This window comes from Mirounga leonina, unplaced genomic scaffold, assembly GCF_011800145.1.
Source record: "Mirounga leonina isolate KUSES-001 unplaced genomic scaffold, KU_Mleo_1.0 Mir_418, whole genome shotgun sequence".
Lineage (NCBI taxonomy): Eukaryota > Metazoa > Chordata > Mammalia > Carnivora > Phocidae > Mirounga > Mirounga leonina.
Window position 1 is genome coordinate 17,575,242 of NW_023270739.1, and position 24,861 is coordinate 17,600,102.

Below are 24,861 nucleotides of genomic sequence, written 5' to 3' on the forward strand. Positions count from 1 at the left end.
AAAATATGTCCTATCATTGTTCCTCTTGCTTCACCTTCACTACTGCTGCCCAAGTTCAGGTTCTCATCACCATAGGCCTGGATTATTACAATAAAACCAATATAACCTCTACATGACCATGAGAGTAATCCTTATAATTTGCAAATCAGATTATAACACTACTATGTTTAAAAAAAGAATCAATGAATTCTTTGGCTTCCAGTACCCTTCATGAGGGATTCCAGACTATTTGCATCCCCACTCCTCAAATACACATCCATTCCTCATCATACACAAACAACACATCACCTTTAACATATGGTGCCCTAAATTCACCAGGGAGTGGAAGTTAGTACTGGTGTATGTTCTGAATAAGAAACATTCTCTTTTAAACACAGCATCACCTGTGGCAAACTATGAGACTCTGACACATCACAGTTGAGAGAAAATACAGCAATTACTTACAGCCTCATGCAGCTCTTCATGCTGACAGCACGATTTTGGAATGCTAATGGAATCTTCAGGCCCAGAAGTATTAAGTAAGGTCTCTTCTAGTTCAATTTCTTTCTCAAGTTTTACTAATACTGGTGGCTCAACCCCATATCTGAAAACCAGTTAGGAGATCTCATCATTTAAGAAAAGTCTGACCCATTCACTTCCCTGCATATCACAAATAGGTTATGTTTTATTTTTAAAGTGAAGTCTACTTGACTCTCTTCCACCAATTGTTTCACTGGAACATCTGGAAATGCTTTTTAATGTCCAAGAGACTGTCAAAAATTCAGGATATAATCTTCACATTACAGCATATATTGGGATTACTGGATGCTCCAGTATTCAACCAGGGATCCTGAAAGTTAGCCACCTTTAAAGTCAGCTTCAGAGTAAAGATGGGGCTGAGTCAGGTATGGATGACACTAAGCCTCAGCCTTCTTATCAGATCCTCTTTGTGTCCAGATGATCTGCCTTGCCTTGAATTGCTAAAAGAGTTTTACATGCTTTTACCATATTCTTAGTCTAAAAAATTTAAGCAACCACTTTTACAGTTTAATACTAAATGATGGCAAGGTATATGGGTGAGCATATGTTGACACATGACACAGCTCATGCAAACAGAACAAAGTTAATAATTAAAAAAAGAAATAAATAAAAAGAGGAAATTAAGTTATTTTATTTTAATCAAGAATTATTTTATTTTAGAAAATAGTGTTCTATCTAAAAGTAGATTTTAAAAGATTAATGACATTGAAATTCTGAAATAATGTGGAATACACACCTCGACACAATTCGACCAATTTCAAGAAGACAAAGATACACCTGTCTTGGATCTTTGTGCAAAACTGTGAAAAAATAAGACCACATATTTTAAAGGGCAAAATTAAATAGGGAAATACATTTCTGGCATGGAAGAAGTAAAAAAAAAATAATAATAATGAAGACAGGAGGTTTACTTGTTTGGAGACTTAGAAAAGACATTTTTCTCTACATATTATCATCGTCCATAAATTTTTTTAAAAACTGGCTAATAAGAAGAGGATGAAAACTTAGCATGTACCCTAATTTGTAACACTTTAAGTCTAAAAAACTAAGGGCTTAGTAACATTACATTGTTTATATTTCAGGTCTCTCAACAGGAGATATTATTTGAAGAGATATATCACCTCAATTTTATTCCAAACTATCTTTAGCTTAGGACTATGTGTTAATGGCCTTCTCAAACTTTTTCAAAATCAGAAAAGAAGGAGTACTTCCTAACTCATTCTATGAGGTCAATATTACCTTGACACCAAAGCCAGACAAATATATCACAAGAAAACTAAAGACTAATATCCTTTATGAATATAGATGTAAAAATCTGCAATGCAATACTGGCAAACTGAATCCAGCAGCAAGTGAGATATATCCCAGGAATGCAAGGTTGGTTCAACGTATGAAAATCAATCAATATAATCCACTATATTGATAGAATAAAGGAAAGGAAACACACAATTATCTCAGTAGACACAGAAAAAGCATTTGACAAAATCAAATACCCTTTTCATGATTTAAAAAAAAAAAAAAAGGAAGATTCAACAAACTAGGAATGGAAGGAAACTTTATAAATCTGAAAATGGGTATCTATGAAAAACCCAGAGTTAACATCATTCTTAATGGTAAAAGACTGAGAATCTTCCTCTGAAGACTAGGGAGAAGACAAGGATGTCCACTCTTAACTCTTCTATTCAAAATTGTATGGGAGGTTCTAGACAGGGCATTTAGGCAAGAAAAACAAATAAAGGGCATCCAGATTGGAAAGGAGGAAGGAAAACTATCTCCATTTGGATGACACTGTCCTTTGCATAAAAAAACTCTAAGGAATCTACAAAAAATAGTATAAGAGCAAACTCAATTTCAGCAAAGTTACAGGATACAAGATCAATATACAAAAATCATTTTACTTTATACAATCTGAACATGTAATTTAAAAAACAATTCAATTTACAATGCTTCAAGAAGAATAAAGTACTTAGGAACAAATTTAACCAAAGAATTTTATGACTTGTTTACTGAAAACTACAAAATATTGTTGAAAGAAATTAAGGAAGATACAAATAAATGGAAAGACATCCTGTGTTCATGGATTGGGAGACATAATATTGTTAAGATGACAAAACTCTTCAAACTGACCTACAGATTCAGTGCAATCCCTATCAAAATTCCAACAGCCTTTTTTTACAGAAATGGTTAAGCTGATAAAATTCATATAGAATTGTAAAAAGACAGACTAGCAAAAACAAGAACAAAGTCGGAAGACTCGCACTTCCCAATTTCAAGACTTACAACAAAGCTACAGTAACCAAGACAGTATGTTAGTGGCACAAGGACAGACATAGAGACCAGTGGAATGGAACTGAGAGCCCAGAAATAAACCCAGACATTTGTGTTCAGTTGATTTTCAAAAAGGGTGGCAAGACAACTCAGTAAGGAAAACAGCAGTCTTTTCAACAGATGGTGTTAGAACTGGATATCTACATGCAAAAGAATGAATTTAGACCCTTACTTCACAACAAATACAAAAAAATAACTCAAAATGGATCAAAGACCTAAACATAAGAGCTAACACTATAAAACTCTTAGAAGGAAAAAGAGGTGAAAATCTGTGTGACCTTGGATTAAGCCATAGTATTTTAAATATGACACCAAAAGCACAAGCAATCAAAGAAAAGATAAATTGAACTTAATCAAAATTAAAAATTTTCATCCATCAAAGGACACTATCAAGAAAGTGAAAAGGCAACCTAAGCCCTGGATGAAAATATTTGCAAATCATATATCTGATAAGGGCCTAGTATTCAGAATAAATAAAAAACTCTTAGAAGTCAACCAAAAAAAGACCAATGACCCCCCAAAAATGAGCAAAAGATTTGAATACAGATTTCTTCAAAGAAGACACACAAGTGGCCAATAAGCCATGAAAAGATGCTCAACATCATTAATCATTAAGGAAATGCAAATCAAAACCACAATGAGCCACCACTTCACGTATCCACTAGGAGAGTCATTTAAAAAAAAAAAAAAACAATAACAAGTGTTGGCGGAGATGTGAAGTTGTTCGTTGCCAGTGGGAATGTAAAATGGTGAAGCCATTGTGAAAGCAGTTTGGTAGTTCCTTAAAAAGATAAATATAGAATTACCATATGATTCAACAATTCCACTTCTAGCTATATCCCTGAGAGAATTAAAAACATATGTTCACTCAAAAACCTGTAAACAAATGTAGACAGCAGCATTATTCATATTGACCAAAAAGAAAAAACAATCAAAATGTCCATCAGATGATAATGTTTTTTAAAAATGTAGTATATCCATACATGGAATCATTCAGCTCTATAAAGGAATGAAGTACTATTGAATGCTATGACATAAATGAAACATGCTAAATGAAAAAAGCCAGACACAAAAAGCCACATATAGTATGATTCTATTTATTTAAAGGGTCCAGAATATGCAAATCCATAGATGCCTGAAGATGCCAGAAGGACTAATTGTTAATAGCTATGAGTTTTCTTTTGTGAATGATGAAAATGTTCTGGAATTAATTAGTGGTGATGGTTGCATAACACAGTGAATATACTAAAAACCACTTAAGTGTACATTTTGAAATGATGAATTTTACGTTATGTGAAGTGCATCTCAATTGTTTTTTAAAGATTTTATTTATTTATGTATTTATTTGAGAGCGTGACAGAGAGCGAGCACACATGCACAAGCAGGAGAAGGAGCAGAGGGAGAGGAATAAGCAGACTCCACACTGAGCGCGGAGCCCGATGGGGGCTTGTTCCCATGACTCTGAGATCACAACCCAAACCAAAGTCGAGAGTCGGATGCTCAACTGACTGAGCCATCCAGGTACCCCAAAGTGTATCTCAATTTTCTTAAATGCTATAAATAAAACAAAACCAAATATGCTTAAAATGGTTAAGACAGGAGATTATGTTCTGTATACTCTAGCACATTAGAAAATTTTGTTTAATATTTTAAAAGGAACCCAAATACTATCTAATCCTTCAAACAAAGATCCTTAATAAAAAACAAAGCCAGACAAACAAAAAACCTGATCATTAGAATTCAGCCAAAGGCACCACTATGGTAGTTGTGGATCATCTACCTTTCTGTTCCTGTCCTTAGAGTTAAAAGCTCTAGGAAACTTCTGAACCCTAACAGAATAATGGTTTGTGTGATGAATAACATGCACATTGACTCCCCCAGTGGAAATGGCAGTTCTTTGATTCATTAATATCACCTATTACATACCCCAAGCACAAAGTATACCCTTCCAGAGCAATAAAAAGGTCTATATTTGACTTTAAAATCCATACCAAAAGGAATTTGTCCTGCAATTTTTATTAAACTTGTTTCTCTAAAAGTAGCTTTTAAGCATACTTTAAGCATAGCGTATTTGTTTTTTTTTTTTAATTGCTTTGATTTCCTAGCAAAATGTAAAAATTTAGAGGCTTATCTCTGAAACCTTTAGAAAGTAAAAATACTAGTTCATCAGTTAAATGCCTGGAAATGAATTACTGTTACTGGCGGTGCTTTAATATGCTGACCTTCAGGACAGTCACAAGATGGCTTCTACTAACAATGAGAAATATACAATTTTATATCCTTCCAGAAACAATAAACTGGAAACTAGAGAATTCAAAGCATTTCCTCTTTCCTTTGATCTCTACAGCCTGCATATGCCATTAATCAACCTCATTGTCAATAACAATCAGCACACCTGGATTAAAGCAGGGTGCAAAATGGGAAGTAAAATAGTAACCCATTACATTTTTTTACTTGTATACCGGATAGGAATATCCAGAGGCATATCAAATGGGCAGCAGTGGGAGCAGCCTACCCTGTGTGCAGGCAACAAGGGTGTGCACAGTCAGAGAATTTTATTTTATTTTGTTCTGTTTTTAGTTTATTTGCTCAGTTTATGTTTGGCATAGAACTATGAACAGATGGTTACCTAATAACCTGAATCTTTGCTTAAGGCAGTGAACTAGTTATTCCTTTTTTTTTTTTAATTCAGAGAATTTTCAAACTATAATAAAACCACCTAAAAATTTGTTTGTTTTTTATTATCACCATGAACCAGCAATTCTAAACAATGTCAGTGATAAAATACTTCTCTCTACCAGGGAACCCTACTACTCCCATGATCTCCACCCACCCTTGGTATGCTACTGCTCCTATCAAAACATTAAAAATTCTATGTGTGTATGTATATACATATATAAATGCTCTAAGGAAATACATATATAGTAGTCTAAAACTTAGCTAGCTTCCACGTTAGTCACTGCACAGATGCTTCTATTGACTTAAAGTAAATGAGACAATACGTCAATAATTCTTCAGTAGAGCATGACTTTTTAAAATGAATTGTCAAAAACATGAATCGTTTAGACAATCAACTTGACAGCTGCCGTGTACAAGGTAAATCTAAATACCATGAGTATATCTCATTTGGCCTTCTGTTATTTCTATAATTATCCAGTTAAAAAGAAATTACTAGTAATTTAGGCTTTGGTAGAGTAATTCTTGATGAAAACATTAATTAGCAAAGCATTAGTCCAGAACCTTTCCTTGACCAACTCATTTAGGAAGTAAAATATTTCTAGGGCATTCTAAATATAAAAGATCGGACGCCTGGGTGGCTCAGTTGGTTAAGCGACTGCCTTCGGCTCAGGTCATGATCCTGGAGTCCCGGGATCGAGTTCCACATCGGGCTCCCTGCTCAGCAGTGGGTCTGCTTCTCCCTCTGCCCTCTTCCCTCTCGTGCTGTCTCTCGTTCTCTCTCTCTCAAATAAATAAATAAAATCTTAAAAAATAATAATAATAAATAAATAAATAAATATAAAAGATCTTTATAAATAAAAAGCTTAATATATATGGTTTAGAATCTGATTCTCCAATTGTTTTACATGCATTTAAAGTATAAATTTTTCTAGGAAAATGAGATACAGCATTTGAGTCCTTATTGGGAAAAAAATTACATGTGAGACATACAAAAATACCCTAATAAACATTAAACACAGTGATAACAACACTTACCTAAACCTTCAGATTCAAAGAGGTAAGTCTCATCAACCCCAATGTGCCTGCACCAGTGAAGGAAGTTTGCAGTATTGTCTCTAGCAAAGAATGAACCTGAGGCAGCATCCTTCTTACAGGGCACTTTTCTCATTGGAAAATTCTGGAAAAGATGAAAGAATAATTTCAAAAACTCATATGAAGGATAATTTCATTAGATATCCATTTTAATATCACTAAATAAATATGACTAAAAAGTTCACAACATTAGGAGGAAAAAGTATCTTCAAAAATTATTTTATTTTACTTTAAGTATATTCCAGAAAATGACTCCTAGGAAATCAATCTATTCAAAATTAGCAGTATGTCAAGCATCTCTAACCTCTTTCTTCTTAAAATGACACTGGGGTCTTAATTAAAACAAAAAATGACAGTCTAATAATTCCAAAGCGTATCTCTAAATGTCTCTCCATACACAGTTCAATACAAACACAAAATTATTGCTATGTTAAAGGTTAATGGACACACTCATTTTTGCTTACTTCCTTATTTGCATTCATAAATATGGTTCTGAGTTTCTTGAGGAGACTGTCAAATAAGGAAGTAGTAGCCCATTCTTAATTCAAGTTCTTTGAAAATTAACAGTCTAAGTTTTATAGAATCCTAATTTTTTAACTATCTGGACTAAGAATAGTTAAATAATCCTGCTGAGGCAGAGGGGTTTTAGTTCTCTTTTAAATTTTTACTTGAAAAAGCAATTTATGCTAAGATTTTTTAAAATGCAATAGGCACAATAGGGTATAAGTCTGTCTCCTACCTCTACCACTCAGTTCCTCTTTCTTCTTAGAGATAACCACTATTACCAGTTCCTTCTATACCTTTCCTGTTGTTGTATTTTCCAGAATTAAAATGGCCTTGTGAGTTTTTCTAATTGTCAAGTGAAATTTTCTCACTCACGTTAGTAAGCATCTCTATGCACAAGGATACACATATCTGCACCTACAGAATGCTACACAAACATGCTAGTCCACAATCTGATCTGTGTGTGTATGTGTGCAGACACACTTAACAACAGGCTGTAGGCATCTTTTGAGGTGAAAAATAACAGATTATTAAAATAATAATAATAAATAAAATAATAAATAATAAAAAAATAACAGATTATTAAAAGAGTCATTTCTAATGAATGGATAATGCATTCCACTCAGTTTAGGTACCATAATTAATTTTTAACAACTTCTTTATTGATGAGCATTTAAATTGTTCTTAACTTTTTCTGCACATATATATATATATCACCTGCTGACTCCCAGAAAGATGATAGCAATTTATATTTCTACCAACACTAGGTGAGTATCCAGCTGCCACACTAAGAGACCCCTGATCTCATAGGTGACCCGTGTTTGATGAAGAGAGGAAACCTTATCTAGTTCAAATCATGATTTCAGGGTCACCGGAGGAAAACTGCATAAAAAAATTATTATTCATTCAATCAAATTATAGAATTTACCACCAAGACAAAATATGGGGAATATAAAGATGGTGATGATGATGGTAGTAATAATAGCAGTAAAAATAATAACTGTGTGCCAGGAACCATCACAAGCTCTTTTCTCATTTAACTCTCACAAGTAAGAGTATTGTTCTCAAGGAGAGATAACTACTTACTGGATATTTACGTAAACTAGGCACAAACCTAAATACCATCTATACATTTCTTCATTTAATTTCATTAAATCCTTGCAAATAAATCTGACAACATAAATGTTAATTCTCCCATTTTGCAAGATTAGATAAATTACCTAAGGTCTTATACATAGTTAGGTGGAAGTTTGCAACCTTTCAGATAGAAATGTACATAAACAAATTAATAGGTACCAAGGTATAAAATCACCTACTGTCAGGGTGCCTGAGAGTGGCTCAGTCGGTTAAGTGTCCAATTCTTGGTTTTGGCTCAGGTCATGATCTCGCGGTCATGAGATGGAGCCCCACGTTGGGCTCTGCACTCAGTGTTGAGTCTGCTTCAGATTCTCTCTCTCTTTCTCCTTCTGCCCCTCCCCCTGCTCGCTCTCTCAAATAAATAAATAAACAAATAAAATCACCTACTGTCAAACATGTTCTTACCCTGGGTTCTTCAGAGTCACAAGCTTTTACCATGTTTTGAAGAACATCAATCAGTTGGCATAATAGTACTCCATTATCAAGTTCTTCCAATAATCTTTCTGCCTTAACTTCAGTACCTAAAAACATATTTCAAAGTTAAGATTCTACTAGAAACAGTAAATTCAAACAATATGGTTAAAATTTAATTAAATGTAATTAGATTATAGCTGAAACATGAGACAAATATTAGATCAGACTCCAAGTATTCACTCTTAGAAGCTATAGTTAAAACAGATAATGCAAAATTAAGACAACCAAAACAAAAATATCTGTGATGTATAAGAAAAAATAAAATGACATTTTATTTCATTTCCTAAAAACGAGAATGTTTTATATTTCACTATTAACTGTTAAAGTTTTGATTCACTGCACGTTACTACTGCTTGCACAAGAAAAAGATTCTCCATAAATAAGATGGATTTTGTTATGATTTTAAAATTAAAGATAACAGCTAACAAACACCCAGAGAATACCGACTTTTTGCCTCTAAAATCCTTTCTTTAGAATCATTATTATTACATAATAAGCTTTTAAAAAATTATCCAAATCATCATACTGATATGAGAACATTAGAGTGTGCAGTGTTTTTAATTATCTTGGAAAGGCCATAGATGAAATTCTGTATTTAAAAGAGAGCATTTTTCTGTGGAGAAAGTTCAGAGCACTCCTAGTCTCTAACTGAGTAAAGAAAATATGAAGCCAGATATTTTCCAAGCTGATACTTCCTCCTAGGTTTCACATGCCTCTGCCCCTCAATGCCTCAGAAGTAGCAATCATTTTAACTACAATATATATTCCCCTCAGAATCTCATGCCTTATATGAGACGGGGGTGGTGCATTGGTAATAGAGACCCCAAATCAGATCTACACACTTAAAAAAAAAGGTTTTAACATTAACAATGATAATGTTGATTATTCAAAGATTACTACAGACCGCTTCTGTTAAGCCTCAAATTGCCTTACTATCCAAGCCCTAAGGTTCGGGGTGAATTGGAACATCTCCCCAACTAGAATGTAAGCTTGTGAGAACAAGGATATCAAATATTCCATTCACTAGAGTATTCCCAGCCTCTGGAACGATCACTCCTTGACAAAGAGTAAGATTCTCAATAAATATTTAGTAAGTAAAAAACTACAATTTTGAGTATCTTTTCAAGCCTTACCTAATAAACCAGATAGCCAGATTGACAGATCTTCTTGCATGGGCAACAGGGTGGCTTCATGCCTCACAGCTATCCACTCATCATACTGACAAACATCAGCCAAACCTGGCCCGTGTCTGGGGGTCAGAGGACTCCGTGGACTTAGAGGCAGGTCTTCTCCAAACCACACCTAGAGAAAACACCAACCAAATGGATGCAACCTTTTTAAAAGTTAGTATAGCCCACACTTATACTCAAATGATGAATTATAGACCATATATAATATACATATGTGTAAAACCATAGCAGTTCACTGAAAGTTCATAAACTAGAAGCAAACTATCAATCTAGAAACTCGACACTTTTTCAGTATTCAATACTGTGGTAAATCAATGAATGGATTCTACTACTATCAAACTACAAGATAAAAGTCAACAAATAATATTTTTCCTTCACTGGCTAGCTAACTAGTTTAAGTTTAATAAGTTACTTGAACCACAGCTTCAGCCTCTCAGCTATAAAATCAGCCAATGTAACCTGCCTTACAAGATACATCTTTGTAGCATCTAGCACTGGGCCTAGCAACATTTGTGGTATAATGGATAAATGAATGAATAAATGCATAAATGGCATTTTATAACTTCTGATCATAATAACAGTGTCATCTTAAAAAAAATTCTAAATAATCTGGTATGTCACCTGATTCTTTCATGACCCACAATCTAAGAATGGTTTTTACATTTTAAAATGGTTGTTATATAAGTACCTACAGAATAGCCTCAATTTTGCCTACTGACTCGCAAAGCCAAGAATATTTACTACCTGGCCAATCCCTGGTTAAGAATAAAAACTGACATAAACATACTATCAAACCAACACTTGCAAAATTTTGAAATACAATTAGATATGTTTTAATATAAGATTATTTAGAGAGAAGACTTTCATTTCTCAATTCAGGAAGGGGTATTTGAGCTCAAGGGAAGTGATGAGGGATTCTCACTGGAGGGAAGCTTGAAATGAAGGGTCAGAGCTTGAGTGAGATGAGAGAGTGTCCACACATGGGGACAGTATCAGACCCTGAGTACGATGAGGAGGGTGTCCCCAGGGGAAGATGGGGGAACATCCCAGCGTAGGGTGTCAGAGCCCAAGTGAGCTGACAAAGCCATCAACTCAGGGAGGGAATGGCAGCAACAATGGGAGATTGTTATATTCACACGGATTTATCAAATGGAAGCCAGGTTTCTCACTGCCAAAGAAGAGAGGTACAACTCTTCTATGGAGTGAGAGAAAACTAGAATGAATCCTATGGTGATTGGAATATCTTTTACCAGAAAGCAAAGAAGGGCTCAAAGAATGATAGGGACAAACCAAAAGGACATAGAAGTCAGCATGAAGGGACTTCTACTGGCTAAATCAAGAGCAACTTGAGGATCAAACAATAATATAAATGGATTATAACACACTGAATAAAATAGAAAACTATTAGTTCATATAGATATAAATATATGAATAAACTGGGATTTTGATGAGGAATGAGATTTTTATATAGTTTCAAAGTACTTCCCCACAAAATACTTATTACAAAGAGAAGAAAGAGTAATTTTACAGTAGAGAAATCTGACAGACAGCAACTTAACCAAGTGACAGACGTAAACACCATCAATAATGGGACAAATCAAAATCATATTCCACCTGAAAGGATGCAATGAGAAAACACAGTATCCCTCTGTGATATTCCTGCCAAAGATGCATAAACTGAATCTAATCATGAGAATACAACAGGCAGCAAATCCAAACTGAGGGACATCCTACAAAATAACTGGTCTATAAAATTCAAAAATGTCAAGGTCATTAAAGAAAGCAAAGATACTGTTCTAGACAGATGAAGGGACATGACAACTAAATGTGGCATGTAATTCTGAACTGGATATTATGGGAACAACTGAAAATACTTGAATGTGCTCTGAGTATTAGGTGGCAGTACTGTACCCATGTTAATATCCTGGTTCTAATTATTTCATTGCAGTTGTGCAGGACGATGTCCTTATTTGTGAGAAACACATACTAAAGTATTCAGAGGTAATGCAGCATTAGACTGGCAACTTATTCTCAAATGGTTCAGCAAACAAATATCTCTGTTCTACACTTAACAGCTACTTTGCAGGTTTGCAAAAACCTTATTAAAATAAAGGTTTTTTAATTTAAAAAAAAAAGAGGTATGAGTATAGGTAATACCAACTGAATCTATTCCCTTCTTGATTTTTAAATGTAGATCATTTTCCCTCTAAAATATATTAAACTTATTGAGGTGTGTTTAAGGCAAGTCTTACTACCTGAAATCAAAATCCATAACACCATTGTTTATCCAGACAAACTTTGGAGGAAAAAAAAAAGAAAGAAAGAAAGAGCTGCTTCCAAGTTTCTATGATGAGAAACAAACAGATTAAAAAAAATCCCAAAGGCAAAGAACGAACATGAATACATACCACGAGAGGCAAGCAGGAGTAGTGAAACTCAATAAAAATACCCAAAGTTTAAAAAATAAATAAATAACTTATTTGAGGGTCATTATTTCAGGAACTAAGGGTAGAGATTAGGGAATGAACTCCTAAATATATAAAGATCTTATAAAGTTTTAGGAAAAAGACAAGATGTCTTTTTTACTTATTTCTCTGAATTCTCTTAAAATTATTTCAAAGGGAGTATAGCAAAGATTTACTATCTAAATCTTGCTTTCATAAGCATGTCTTATTTCTGTCTGTAACCCCAGAACTCAGTATAAGACATAGCACATGGTAGTCAGTTAAATATTTGTTGAATAATTGAGGACATTAGCAAATGACCTTTGCACCATCAAAATCAAGATGCATTTTACAGTCAAAGGTATTTTATAGCCAATAGAATGTTACTTGTCTTTTAACCATTTGGCTGAGTTGAAAAAAGGCACAGCAGTTGCAAATGTTTGTCAGGGAAAGAGGTGATATAGTTAGAAGGGTGGTTTTGGAAAAAATCATGTGTGAAAATGGAGAAGCTAACATTAACAGAAGCCATTCTAATTTCTTGTCACATTAGGGAAAAGAGTACTTGGATTCTCCTACTCTTGCCAACAAAACCTGGGGTATAATACCCTGGGCTAGTCAATAGCATATTAATGTTGTTAAAAGTTAGATGTTAATAGCAAAAACTGCATGTATAAAGGTTGTTCTCAAACATGTGAAAGCTGTCATTTGCAAAGATTCTTAATCCACAGGCAGTCTATAGATGAACTTGAGTATGTACATAAACTTAACTTACAATTAGGCAAAATTTTATGCCTATATACAAATGGGCCTTTTCTTAGTTCATAGCTTTTTGTCAGATTCTCAAAGGGGACTATGTATGACCCAAAAGAGATCAGGAACTATTGTTCATTGATTTTTAGACTGTATGTTTATTTACTAATCAGAATGAAAGATACAAAAAAAAGAGGGGCAAGGAAGATCTTAATGTAATAAATTAGGATATCAATTGATAAGCTATCTATTGGATGTCTCCTCTCTACAAGGCACTTATGAACAACTACATAACTGTCTAATATAATTAGCAGAGAAAGAGGTAAAAATCCTACAAAGTTTTCACACTCATCAGGGAGAGAAGCAAAAATGTCCATGATCCGATGTCAAGAGTACTCTTGGAGAAGAATTAAAAAAGATGGATCTGTACACTCTAGATCAGAGAAGGCTTCATGGAACTATAAAATGAAACTATGAAGAAAGACACCAAGTTAAAATATTAATGGCATTAGGGTAGAATGGTCAATGCAGCAATTATAAAAGGCACCCTATAAAGAATCAAGAAAATATAATTAACATGAAACTGATGACATTTCTGAGACTTAGATAAAAAGAGGATAAATAGAAATAATCAGATAAAAAATGGTTTTGAGTAATAAAGGAGTTTTGAGCATACTCAATGTGGATTCGAGAGGACCCAAAGAGCAAGAATAAGACATTTTGGGAGACTGCCATGGGCTCCCAAGTCCCAAAAGGAAAAGAGTATAATAGAACTCTTTATTAAAAGAGTAGAGGATATAGCTGCAGAGTACACATAGGAGGGAGTACAAGCAGGATCATATTCAGAACTGTTGTTAACATTTGATAAATAAATTATCTTTAGTCTTCACCCACTGTCATCTTGATAAGCCTTCTTTCGAAAGAAACAAAGGAAGGAAGGAAGGAAGACTTTCACGACACAGGTATAATCTCCAGTTTTATAATGTGGAGAGTTTTGTTATACCAATGATACAACCAAACTTCTGAAGTGTCTACTATGCAACATACATTCTAGTAGGCACTTTGCTCATGTTCTCTCATTGATTCCACTGATTTCCTCAACAATGAGCTCACCTTGGAGGTGAGGAAGCAGAGGTAAAATAAATTGCCAGAATCTCACAATCAGAGTGGCAGAACCAGAACCAGAAATGATTGATTCTAAGGTCTCACTTTGCAAGGCAAATTAGAGTATCAACTGCTTGTATCTTTATAGGTAGAATTTCAATGGGATTTTTATCTTTAAGATTCAAGCATACTCTAGTTATATCAAAAGAAAACTTTTAAAAGAATATAAGAATAATATAGTAAATACCAATTCTGGAAATCATTCAAATGTAAGATTATTCTGGTTTGTCTAATTATCTCCATCTTGCCTCCCCTCACCAAAAAACAAACAAACCACCACCACCACAACAACAAAAACACTTTAAATTTTAAGTTTCGATGCCTGGTCATTTAGAGGCATTACTGGGCACAGGCATAATTATCTAAAATAAATAATTTAGAATTGTTTTCATTGAGAGCTCTTTTAATTACAAATACATACTAAATTGTAAGGAGAGGAAAACTATAAAATGTTCCAATTCTCTTCCCAGGGTAGTAAAAGTAAGATGGACTCACCAATTCTAAGGAATTTTTGACTCTTATAAATAATTTGTATAAATGAAAGCTTAAAATTAAAATCTTTTCAGGACTAGAAAGTTAAAATATAGTAATTCCTGTTATTAAAATGTAATGCTTAAAAGAACTAGTACAGTAAAAACATTTTGGGATAATTTTAGTATTCTACTAATTATTATAATTTTATATAATCTCACATAATTATTATCTCATAATTTAGATACATATTTTTCCAAGAAAAACACTTACTTGAATTGCAGGTTGCATGGTCATCTATATTGAAATGAAATTGCTTTTCTGAAAATAGAACAAAACATTAATATGCAAATAATGGTAGTTTTCCTACTTCCCAAGCCCCCAAATTACAAGGAATCTGCTTTAGTCTCCTATTTGACTGAAAACCTAAAACTTTTTCTTCTATTTGGAATAGTGTGACTGTAGGAGAATTCAATAATCACTCTTAGCTTCTCACTTATGAAAGTACTCCTCATTTGAAAGAGGAAAACCTGAAACACATTTAATACATAGTTTCTGGCACGAATATCAAGGTAATTCTTGAAGCATCTGGCTAGAAAAATAAAACTGACAATAAAACTTAGCACATATAAAAGTCTCCCCAAAATTTCCCCTGTAAACATAATAATGCAAACACCAACAGCACAACAACTGATACTGAAGTCAAGCATCTCTCATCTGATTTTTATGAAGAGATCATATAAATTCATCTGGACTAAGCTAAGCTTAGCCATTAGCTTCTTCTGCCAGACAACAATAAAGACAGACATCAACTTTAACTATAAAACAATACTCAGTGCCTTTCCATAATAATTTTCATAAGCTATTTTCTCCATAAGGTACTAAAGACAAAAAAAAAAAAAAAAAAAAAAAGAAACAGCAATTTTAACTCCAAAGTACTATTTTTGAAATCTATAGAAAAAAATACAATTTTAATTAATTAGGTTAATACAATTATTTAATGTATTTTTAGATGGGAAAAAAGGTGAAGAGTTTAAAAACACTCAGGATAATAGAGACTATATAAAACCTAGGATTTTTGATTGCTTATAGCAGCATAATACACTAGTCTATTTTTTATTATAAACCACCATTAAAACATTATAAGAAAAAAATAAAAATGGTCTATAATGCTGTCAATTTCCAAGGAAAAGTTACTTTCTCCTCTAAGTTATACCAAACATACCTCATGCACAGTATCAACTACACACACCACTTTCCTTCCAGGAACATTTCCTCCGGTACCAAAGTTGAACTTGAGCTAAATCTAACTGAAAAGTCTCATATTACATCACGTTTTCTTTGCGGGAAGGCAAAGGACAGCAGAATGTCCTTTTTGATGTCATTTTTCCTTCTCTCTACCATAGCAAAAGGCCAAAGTACAATTGAGCATTACTAATGAGCTTGTTATGCTTCCCACGAGCTAATTCAGTGGGGAATACATTTTCCTTTAGCATAAATAATCCTTTGTCCTCAACAAAGATCCACAGTAAGAAGCTTCCGAGACCATTTTTTAAAAATGCAGCAAAGAAGCTGCTCCCATTAAAATAAGGAGTCCCACACAATCAGACAAGAGCTTTAACAGTTGGAACTGCCAACCCAAAACAAAAGAGAGCCTAAATTATAAGGCGTGTGCAAAACAAGAACAGTGACACATTCACAAAGAAGCTATCAAAAGAATGTTTAGTAGTTGCACTTTTTATGGAAAATGCAACAAAACTGGTTTTATGAAAGAAATGAAGAATTTGTGCACAACCTTCAGTCACTTGAACTTTAGCAGAAGAGTCTTTTATATACATATTTTTCAAAGCATTCTTCTTGTGTAATGCAAAGAACTACTTTTAAGATGACAAAAATATAACCATCTGAATTACCTTTAAAAAGAAATTTTCTAATGAAATCACACTCAGATAAGCTATAATGTATCTTCATATATGAAAAACTATCCCATATGCAAATATATGCTTTTATTGGGAAACTTCTATAAACTGATGAGATTGTATGCGTGAATCAATTAATTAATGAGTGCTCATCATGTCCCAGAGAGCCAGTTATTGATATTTTCTAGTCATTTACTATTCTTTTCTAAACCATTTTTGTGTCCTTGGGCATTTAATCCCAAGAGCAGCATCTATTCTATAGTTACCCCGAGTCTGCATCACAACCACAATTCTTGCCTCTTACTCATTTTGTTACTACCTATTTTCCTCTTTTCTGTCTTTCCCTAAAAGTCTCAGTTTCTATTTTTCTCACATAAACCAATTATGCTGAATCAGCAACACTTCATTTTTGGAGCTGCATCTCAATCAGCAAATCACTGCCTTTATTTTGTTTTGCTTTTGTCTCTCTCTCTTTTGGGAGGAGCATATTTCAATTCTTTGCCAACTTAAGGAAGTCTTTTCCCTTAGATTTGGGCAAAAAGACCTCTTGTGACCAAACTATACTGTAACCCTGCTGGGAATCGTTCACAACACCAGGAGTTTATACGGAGATCTTAAAGGAAGAGTACTAAACTTTTAAAATCTGAGGAAAACAGAAACACAGAAGGCACTCACTCATCCACCTGATGAACAGGATTTTGACCTAACCCACTCATCCTAGAAACAGATTCAGTCATGAGATCCTCAAGATCATTTATGGTTAGCCTCTTCATACCAGTTTGACTTCAGATCAGAATGGGGGGAAATGCCAACCTGTTGAACAGATCCTTTTTCCCATAGCTGTAGGCTATGAAACTGAGTACATTTTTATCCCCCACCCACATTATAAGATATGATGGGAGAGCATAAGGTGGCATAGAGCATTCCTAGTACAAATCGGGGGGGAATTTGGAAAAGAATGGCAAAAAGGCAAAGAAACACAGTAAGTTTTTTCAGAAAAATAATGACATTAACTGCCACCATACCACATTTAGCACTCAGACACCAGATTATTGCCAAAATATATAAACTGCAGGGATACGATATATGCCAAAATTGGGATAGTGAATAATGCTTATTGCTGAGGAGAGGGAGGAAGATGAGACTGGGAAGGAATGCACAGAAGACTTTCAACTGTACTGGTAAGATTTTATTTCAAGATAAATGGTGAGAACACAGGTGTTATTATACTAGTCTGTACGCCTTTCTGCATGTCAAAAACCATTTCATCATTTTTTAATGCTTCACTCAGAAAAACAACTGAAGAAGATATCCTCTCTGATTTGTTCGGGGTGGGGGCGGTACTTTCTTAGATTTAAAATCTTCGGTTAAATATTTCCTAATTGCCTAATAGAGAAAATAGAAATGCTATAGCTATACCAAAGATATTTCATTTTTTAAATGTATACTAAAATGTGTACTAGAATGGTAGTAGAAAGTAGCAGACACATCTGGTTTGAATTCCAGGTCTAGCATATTAGCTATATGACCTTGGGGTGCTTAACTTTTCTGGTTCTCAATGTTCTCATCTGTAAAATGAGATACCACCACCTCCTTCATATGGTTATTATAAAGATTAAATGAGATGATACACATGAAGTACCTGACACATAACTACCACTTAACAAATGAGTTGGTATGATTAATACTATGATGAGACATAATTATAGTTCATTTAATATAACTTATCAAATTAAAAAGTGATAAGGCTAATAATACCCAGAAATCATTAAACATAATATGGGAAGCTTCTTTCACTAACAGATAAATAAATATAGTTATAAATGAAAGCAAAAGCTTTAAAATAGCCATGTCATCATGGGGAGGATACTCAGATATGAATTTGTGACTCACAGTTCTCTTTGCTAGAATAAAAGTCTTCAGGAACTTATCTAACATTGGCCCTTTGCTCCATTCAGCGTGTCTCCTCGTTATCCTCACTCAGTTTTGTTCATTTCTGTGGCTACATCACTGTTCAGGCTGTATGCTTTTCCATGGGGTGTACATTCATTCATTGATTCAACAAGCATTTACTCTTCGTCTTTAATGAACTAGAACCACAGCCAAGAGACGCAGTAGTGAACGTAAAAGACATGTGACTGCCCTTATGGAACTAATACACCAGTCGGGAAAATTTTAAAAAGCAGCCACACAAATGAATACACAGTGTTAAATCATGATAATTCTACTTTGAAGGAAAGAACAGGGAATGAAACAGCAGGGGCCTATTTTAGACTTAGATTTAATGATTAGAAATGGTTTTACTAGAGGGAAAACATGAATTTGAAGAATGGTAGGAATTAGGGAATGAGAAGAAGAGTTCTAAGTACAGAGAATAATTTCTGCGAAGACTCTGAGGAATGTGGCACATTCCTAGAACTGAAAGAAGCAGGTATGGCTGCAGCATGGACAATGTGGGGCTTAGGAGGGGACTGAAAAGTTAGGCAGCAGCCCCATCACACTAGGCCTGCTGAAGAAATTAGGTTTTATTCTAGGTGCAGTGAGAAGCCATGGGAGAGCTTTAACCAAGGGAGAGACAATGTAATTCTGAGTTTCAAAAGAGCTCTTTGAGGGGGAGAGAGGAACACAACAGTGAAATAGTGATGGGTTTAAAAGAGAAAGGGGGAAGGAAACAGAAAGGGGAGTGGATAGAGATGTGGGGAAAAGAACCAGGGGAAACAATGAAAGGAGACACAGAAAGGGTAGAAACAGTGGGACCATATAGGAAATGGGAGCACACGGGAAAAGAGATGGAGAGGAGCCTGGCAGAGGAAGAGTTAGGAAATCTGCAGGACTGCAGTAGCTCGGTGACAAACGATGGTGACTGAGCTAGAACACAGACAATGTCTCCACTCAAGAGAAGTGGATGGAGTTTATATCCACTGCAGTCAGAACCAAGACCTGATAATGGTTAGAGAGGAGCGGTGAAAGGGAGGGATGTAAGGGCAGTGTGAAATGTCAAGTATGACTCCCAGGTTTCTGGCTTAAGCAATTTAGTAAATACAGAGTGGGAGCATTTACTGAGCTGAGGATGATATGAGTATGAACAAATCAAGGCAGGGAACACAATAGGTCAAAAGTGCTGTGTTTTGGTCATGTTTAATTTGGGAAACCTTTAAAGACATCCAAGTGGAAGTGTCTGTCTGGCAGTTGGTAAAACCAATCTAGAGCTGAGAAGAAAGTTCAAGAGGAGGTAGAAATTGTCAGCAAATACTTGGAAGGTAAAGCCATTGAGAAGAATGAGATCATCTGAGAAAGAAATGGAGAAAGCAGTGATAAGGGCCTAAGAACAAGTCCTGAGAAAATCCAAAATTTAGACATCAGACAAGGAGTTAGCACAGGAAATAGAGAAAGAATAGTTGAGAAGATTCTTCATTATCTCAGCTAACCCAGGCTTATAATTTGTTTGATGTACCTCCTCCCAGTAGCCCTTCCCGACTTGCCTGAATTACTTCTGATTCTATCTTTAGCTCTTAAATTCACATAGTGACTTCCCCAATCACTTGCCTTTACACTGCTTCATACCATTTTCTGTTATTTCTGTACATTGCTTTGCCAACTATATTTTAAGTTCCTGGATGGCTGCTGGAAGCAGTATTAAAAGAAGTAGTCAAGCCTAAAGTTTAGGAAACACTTTTGGTAGGAGAAATATCAAAATTTCTAGGGAAAATTGGGTTGTCACCCTTCTTCACAGTGTTTCTGTTGTGGAATAAAATGTGACAGGAGCTTGAAAGCAGCTACATAGTAGACAAGTATCTACTCGGAGACATTTTTTTTTGTATTCTTTATTATTTTTATTCATTATTGACATGAATTGATAAATGATTTTGCCTCTCACCCAGCATGTCCAAGGTGGAATATGTACAGTGGTTACTGAACTGTGTGGTACCTTTACCAGCAGGTCAAGTGAGATGCCTGATAACCAAAGGAATCACAAAGAAAAAAAATGACTAAGAATGGTGTATAGGCGGAGGGTCCAAGTGAAAAGGATAGAATAGCTTTGCCAAGGGGCATGGATTCTGGATGCAATGTGCTACTCAGGAATTTGTGTGCCTCAGTGGACAAGTACGTTTTTATCACATCTTGATTAAACTCTATTTGTGGTAGACAGAATAATGGTTCCCCAAAATGTTTACATCCTAATCCCCAGAACCTGTGAATATGCTACCTTTGTGGGCAAAACGGGCATTTCAGATTGAGTAAATTAAAGACTTTGGGATGACAGATTATCTTGGTAGGGCAAATGAATTCACAAGAGTCTCTATAAGAGGGATGCAGAAGCCAAAATCCCTGATGAACATAGAGGCAAAAATTGTCAACAAAATATTGGCAAACTGAATTCAACAATACATTAAAGGGATCATATACCATGATCAAGTGGGATTTACTTCAGAAATGCAAGGATGGTTCAACACCCACAAATCAATCAACATGATATACCATGTTAACAAAATAAAAATCATATGATCATCGCAATAGATATAGAAATAGCATTTAACAAAATTCAACATCAATTTATGAGACAAATTCTCAACAGAGTGGGTATAGAGGGAACATAACTCAACATAATAAAGGCCATATATGACAAGCCCACAGCTAACATCATATGGTCAAAAACTGAATATCTTTCCTCTAAGATCAAGAACAAGACATGGATGCCTAGTCTCACTTTTATGCAACATAGTATTTGGCAGCCATAGCCAAAACAATTAGACAAGAAAAAGAAAAGTATCCAAATTGGAAAGGAAGAAGTAAAACTGACACTATTTGCATATTACATGATATTATATATAAAACACCCTAAAGACCACCAAAAAACTCTTAGAACTAATAAATGAATTCAGTAAAATTGCAGGATTTAAAAATCAATACATAGAAATCTGTTGTTTCTAGACACTAAAAAAAGAGAAATTAAGAAAATAATCCCATTTAGAGTTGCATCAAAAAGAATAAAATACCTGGGAATAAATTTAACCAAGGAGATAAAAGACCTATACTAACTGAAAATTATAAGACATTGATGAAAGAAATTGAAGAAGATGCAAATATATGAAAAGATATTCCATGCTCTTAAACTGGAAGAATCAATATTGTTAAAAAATATTGTTAAAATATCCATATTACTCAAAGCCATCTACAGATTCAATGCCATCCCTCTCAAGAGTCCAATGGCATTTTTCACAGAAACAGAACAGAACAATCCTAAAATTTATATGTAACCATAAAACCCCAAATAACCAAAGCAATCTTAATTAAGGAAGAAGAACAAATCTAGAGGCATCACTCTCCCTGTTTTCAAACAATATTACAAAACTGGAATAATCAAAACAGTATGGGGTAGCTACACTTGTGGTGAACATAGCATAATGTATAGACTTGTGGAATCACCATGTCGTACACTTGAAACTAAAGTAACATTTAATATACTTCCATTAAAAAAAAACAAACAAACAGGGGTGCCTGGGTGGCTCAGTCTGTTAAGTGTCTGCCTTCGGCTCAGGTCATGATCCTGAGATCCTGGGATCGAGCCCCATGTCAGGCTCCCTGCTCAGAAGGGAGTCTGCTTCTCCCTCTCCCTCTGCCCCACCCCCTCACTCGTGCTCTCTCACTCTCTCTCTCTCTCAAAAAATAAATAAATAAAATCTTTAAAAACACACAGTATGGTACTGGCATGAAAACAGATATATAAATCAATGGAACAAATTAGAGAGCCCAGAAATAAAGCCACACATTTATGGTCAATTTATAACAAAGGAGCCTAAAATATGTTAGAGTGAATGGACAGTCTCTTCAATAAATGGTGTTAGGAGAACTGGACAACCACATGCAAAAGAATGAAACTGGACCACTATCTTATACCATACACAAAAATTAACTCAAAATGGATTAAAGACTTGAATTTGAATGTAATACCTGAAACCATAAAACTCCTAGAAGAAAACATAAAGGTAAGCTCCTTCCAAGCATCAGTGTTGGAGATGACTTTTGGATCTGACTCCCAAGGCAAAGGCAACAAAAGCCAAAATAAATAAGTGGGACTACACAAACTAAAAAGCTGATGCACAGCAAAGTAAACCATCAACCTACAGAATGGGAGAAAATATTTACATATCATATACCTGATAAGGAGTTAATATCCAACTCAACTCAATAGCAAAACAAACAAACAATCTGATTAAAAAATGGATAGAGGACCTGAATAGGTATTTGTCCAAAGAAGCATAGGGATGGCCAACAGACACATGAAAAGACACTAATCATCAAGGAAATGCAAATCAAAACCACAATGAGATATCACCTTACACCAGTCAGAATGACTATTATCAAAAAGACAAGAAATAGGGGCACCTGGGTGGCTCAGTCATTAAGTGTCTGCCTTAGGCTCAGGTCATGATCCCAGAGTCCTGGGATCAAGCCCCGCATCGGGCTCCCTGCTGGGAAGGAAGCCTGCTTCTCCCTCTCCCACTCCCCCTGCTTGTGTTCCCTCTCTCACTATGTCTCTTTCTGTCAAATAAATAAATAAAATCTTTAAAAGATAAAAAGACAAGAAATAACAAGTGTTGGTGAGGATGTAAAGAAAAGGGAAACCTCATGCACTATTGATGGGAATGTAAATTGGTGCAGCCACTATGAAAAAACAGTATGGAGGTTCCTCAAAAAATGAAAAACAGAACTACCATATGATCCAGCAATTCTACTTCTGGGTATTTATTCAAAAAAATGAAAACACTAATTTGAAAAGCTATATGCATCCCCATGTTCACTACAGCATTGTTTACAATAGCCCAGATACAGAAACAACCTAAGTGTCCACTGATGGATGAATGGGGTAAAGATGAATACAATAGAATATTACTCAGCCATAAAAAAGAATGAAATCTTGCCATTTGTGACAACATAGACAGACCTTAAGGGCATTATGCTAAGTGAAATAAGTCAGATAGGGAAAGGCAAATACTGTATGATCTCAATTATGTGGAATCTAAACAAACCAACCAACCAAGCTGATAAAGAGAACAGATTGGCAGCTGCCAGAGGTGGGAACTAGGGGGTGGGTAAAATGGGTGAAGGGGTTCAAAGGGTACAAACCTACAGTTTATAAGTCATGGGGATGTCATGTATAGTATGGTGACTATAGTTAATAATACTGTATTGCATATTTGAAAGCTGCTAAGAGTAGATCTTTAAGGTCCTCATCACAAGAAAAAAATTATAACTCTGTATGGGGATGGATGCTAGCTAGATTTATTATGATGATCATTTTACAATACATACAAATATCAAATCATGTATGTTGTACATCTGAAACTAATATAATGTGATGTTAATTGTATCTCAATAAAAACAAATACATTTTTTAAAAAGAGGGATGCAGAAAAGTCAGAGAATAATGTGAGAAGCAGAGAAACAGATCTGAGTTGCCTCACTGCCAGCCTTGAAGATGGAGGAAGGAGCCCAAAGGAACACAGGTCCTTCAAAGGTGGAAAAGGGAAAGAAAGGGACTTCCTCTGGAGCCTCCAGAAAGAAGGAACCCCATCTTTTTTTTTAGCTCATTTTAGATTTGTGACCTCCCAAACCATAAGATAATAAATCTGTGTTGTTTTCAACCACTAAGTTTGTGGCAATTTGTTCCAGCAGTAATAAGAAAGTAATACACAGGAAGCTGTGCCCAGAGGGTCAAGACATTTGACCCCAAGAAAGCGATATGCATCCAGAACATGATTGGAAGATATAGTGAGACCAACAGATTGAAGCAATGAGAAAAATGGCACCAGTTTATATAGTATGCTAAAACATAAATAAAACCAAACAAACAAAAAATGCAAAATTTATAGGTAAAACCCATTGTGCTATGTGTTCTCCATCATCAAATGGCCCTGCCTTTGTATAACTGAGATCATTTATTCATTTACTCACTCATTTAAATATTTACAAAGGCTTCCTGTGTTTACTATTTCAGGGAATAGCACCAACATTCACCAAGTTAAATAGGTCATCCTTGATTCCCTCCTCTCCCACACCTCCACCGCCTCCTTGCATCCCTCAGTCAAAACAGTGACCACATCTTGTTGCTTCTAACTCTAAATTTTCTCTTCAATATCTATGGCCACCCCTCTAGTTCAAGCCACCATCACCCCTCTCTCTAGGTTT

At 34.9% G+C, this 24,861-nt stretch overlaps 1 protein-coding gene across 3 annotated transcripts in view; it reads right to left on the minus strand.

Moving 5' to 3' along the window:
- The window catches only part of GAS2L3 (growth arrest specific 2 like 3), a 39,058-nt gene that overhangs the window by 9,888 nt on the left and 4,309 nt on the right, over window positions 1-24,861 (minus strand). For 2 of the 3 annotated variants that reach the window (XM_034987750.1, XM_034987748.1), the window contains exons 1-7: window positions 15,978-17,837; window positions 15,026-15,073; window positions 9,867-10,035; window positions 8,665-8,780; window positions 6,562-6,703; window positions 1,256-1,319; window positions 445-583 (exon numbers count right to left, since the gene is read on the minus strand). In XM_034987750.1, coding sequence (XP_034843641.1) covers window positions 445-583; window positions 1,256-1,319; window positions 6,562-6,703; window positions 8,665-8,780; window positions 9,867-10,035; window positions 15,026-15,049 — 654 coding nt within the window. In that variant the 5' untranslated portion in view covers window positions 15,050-15,073; window positions 15,978-17,837. Of the gene's footprint in view, window positions 1-444; window positions 584-1,255; window positions 1,320-6,561; window positions 6,704-8,664; window positions 8,781-9,866; window positions 10,036-15,025; window positions 15,074-15,977; window positions 17,838-24,861 lie in introns of those variants that run through there. The other variant, XM_034987749.1, reaches the window with a different exon arrangement.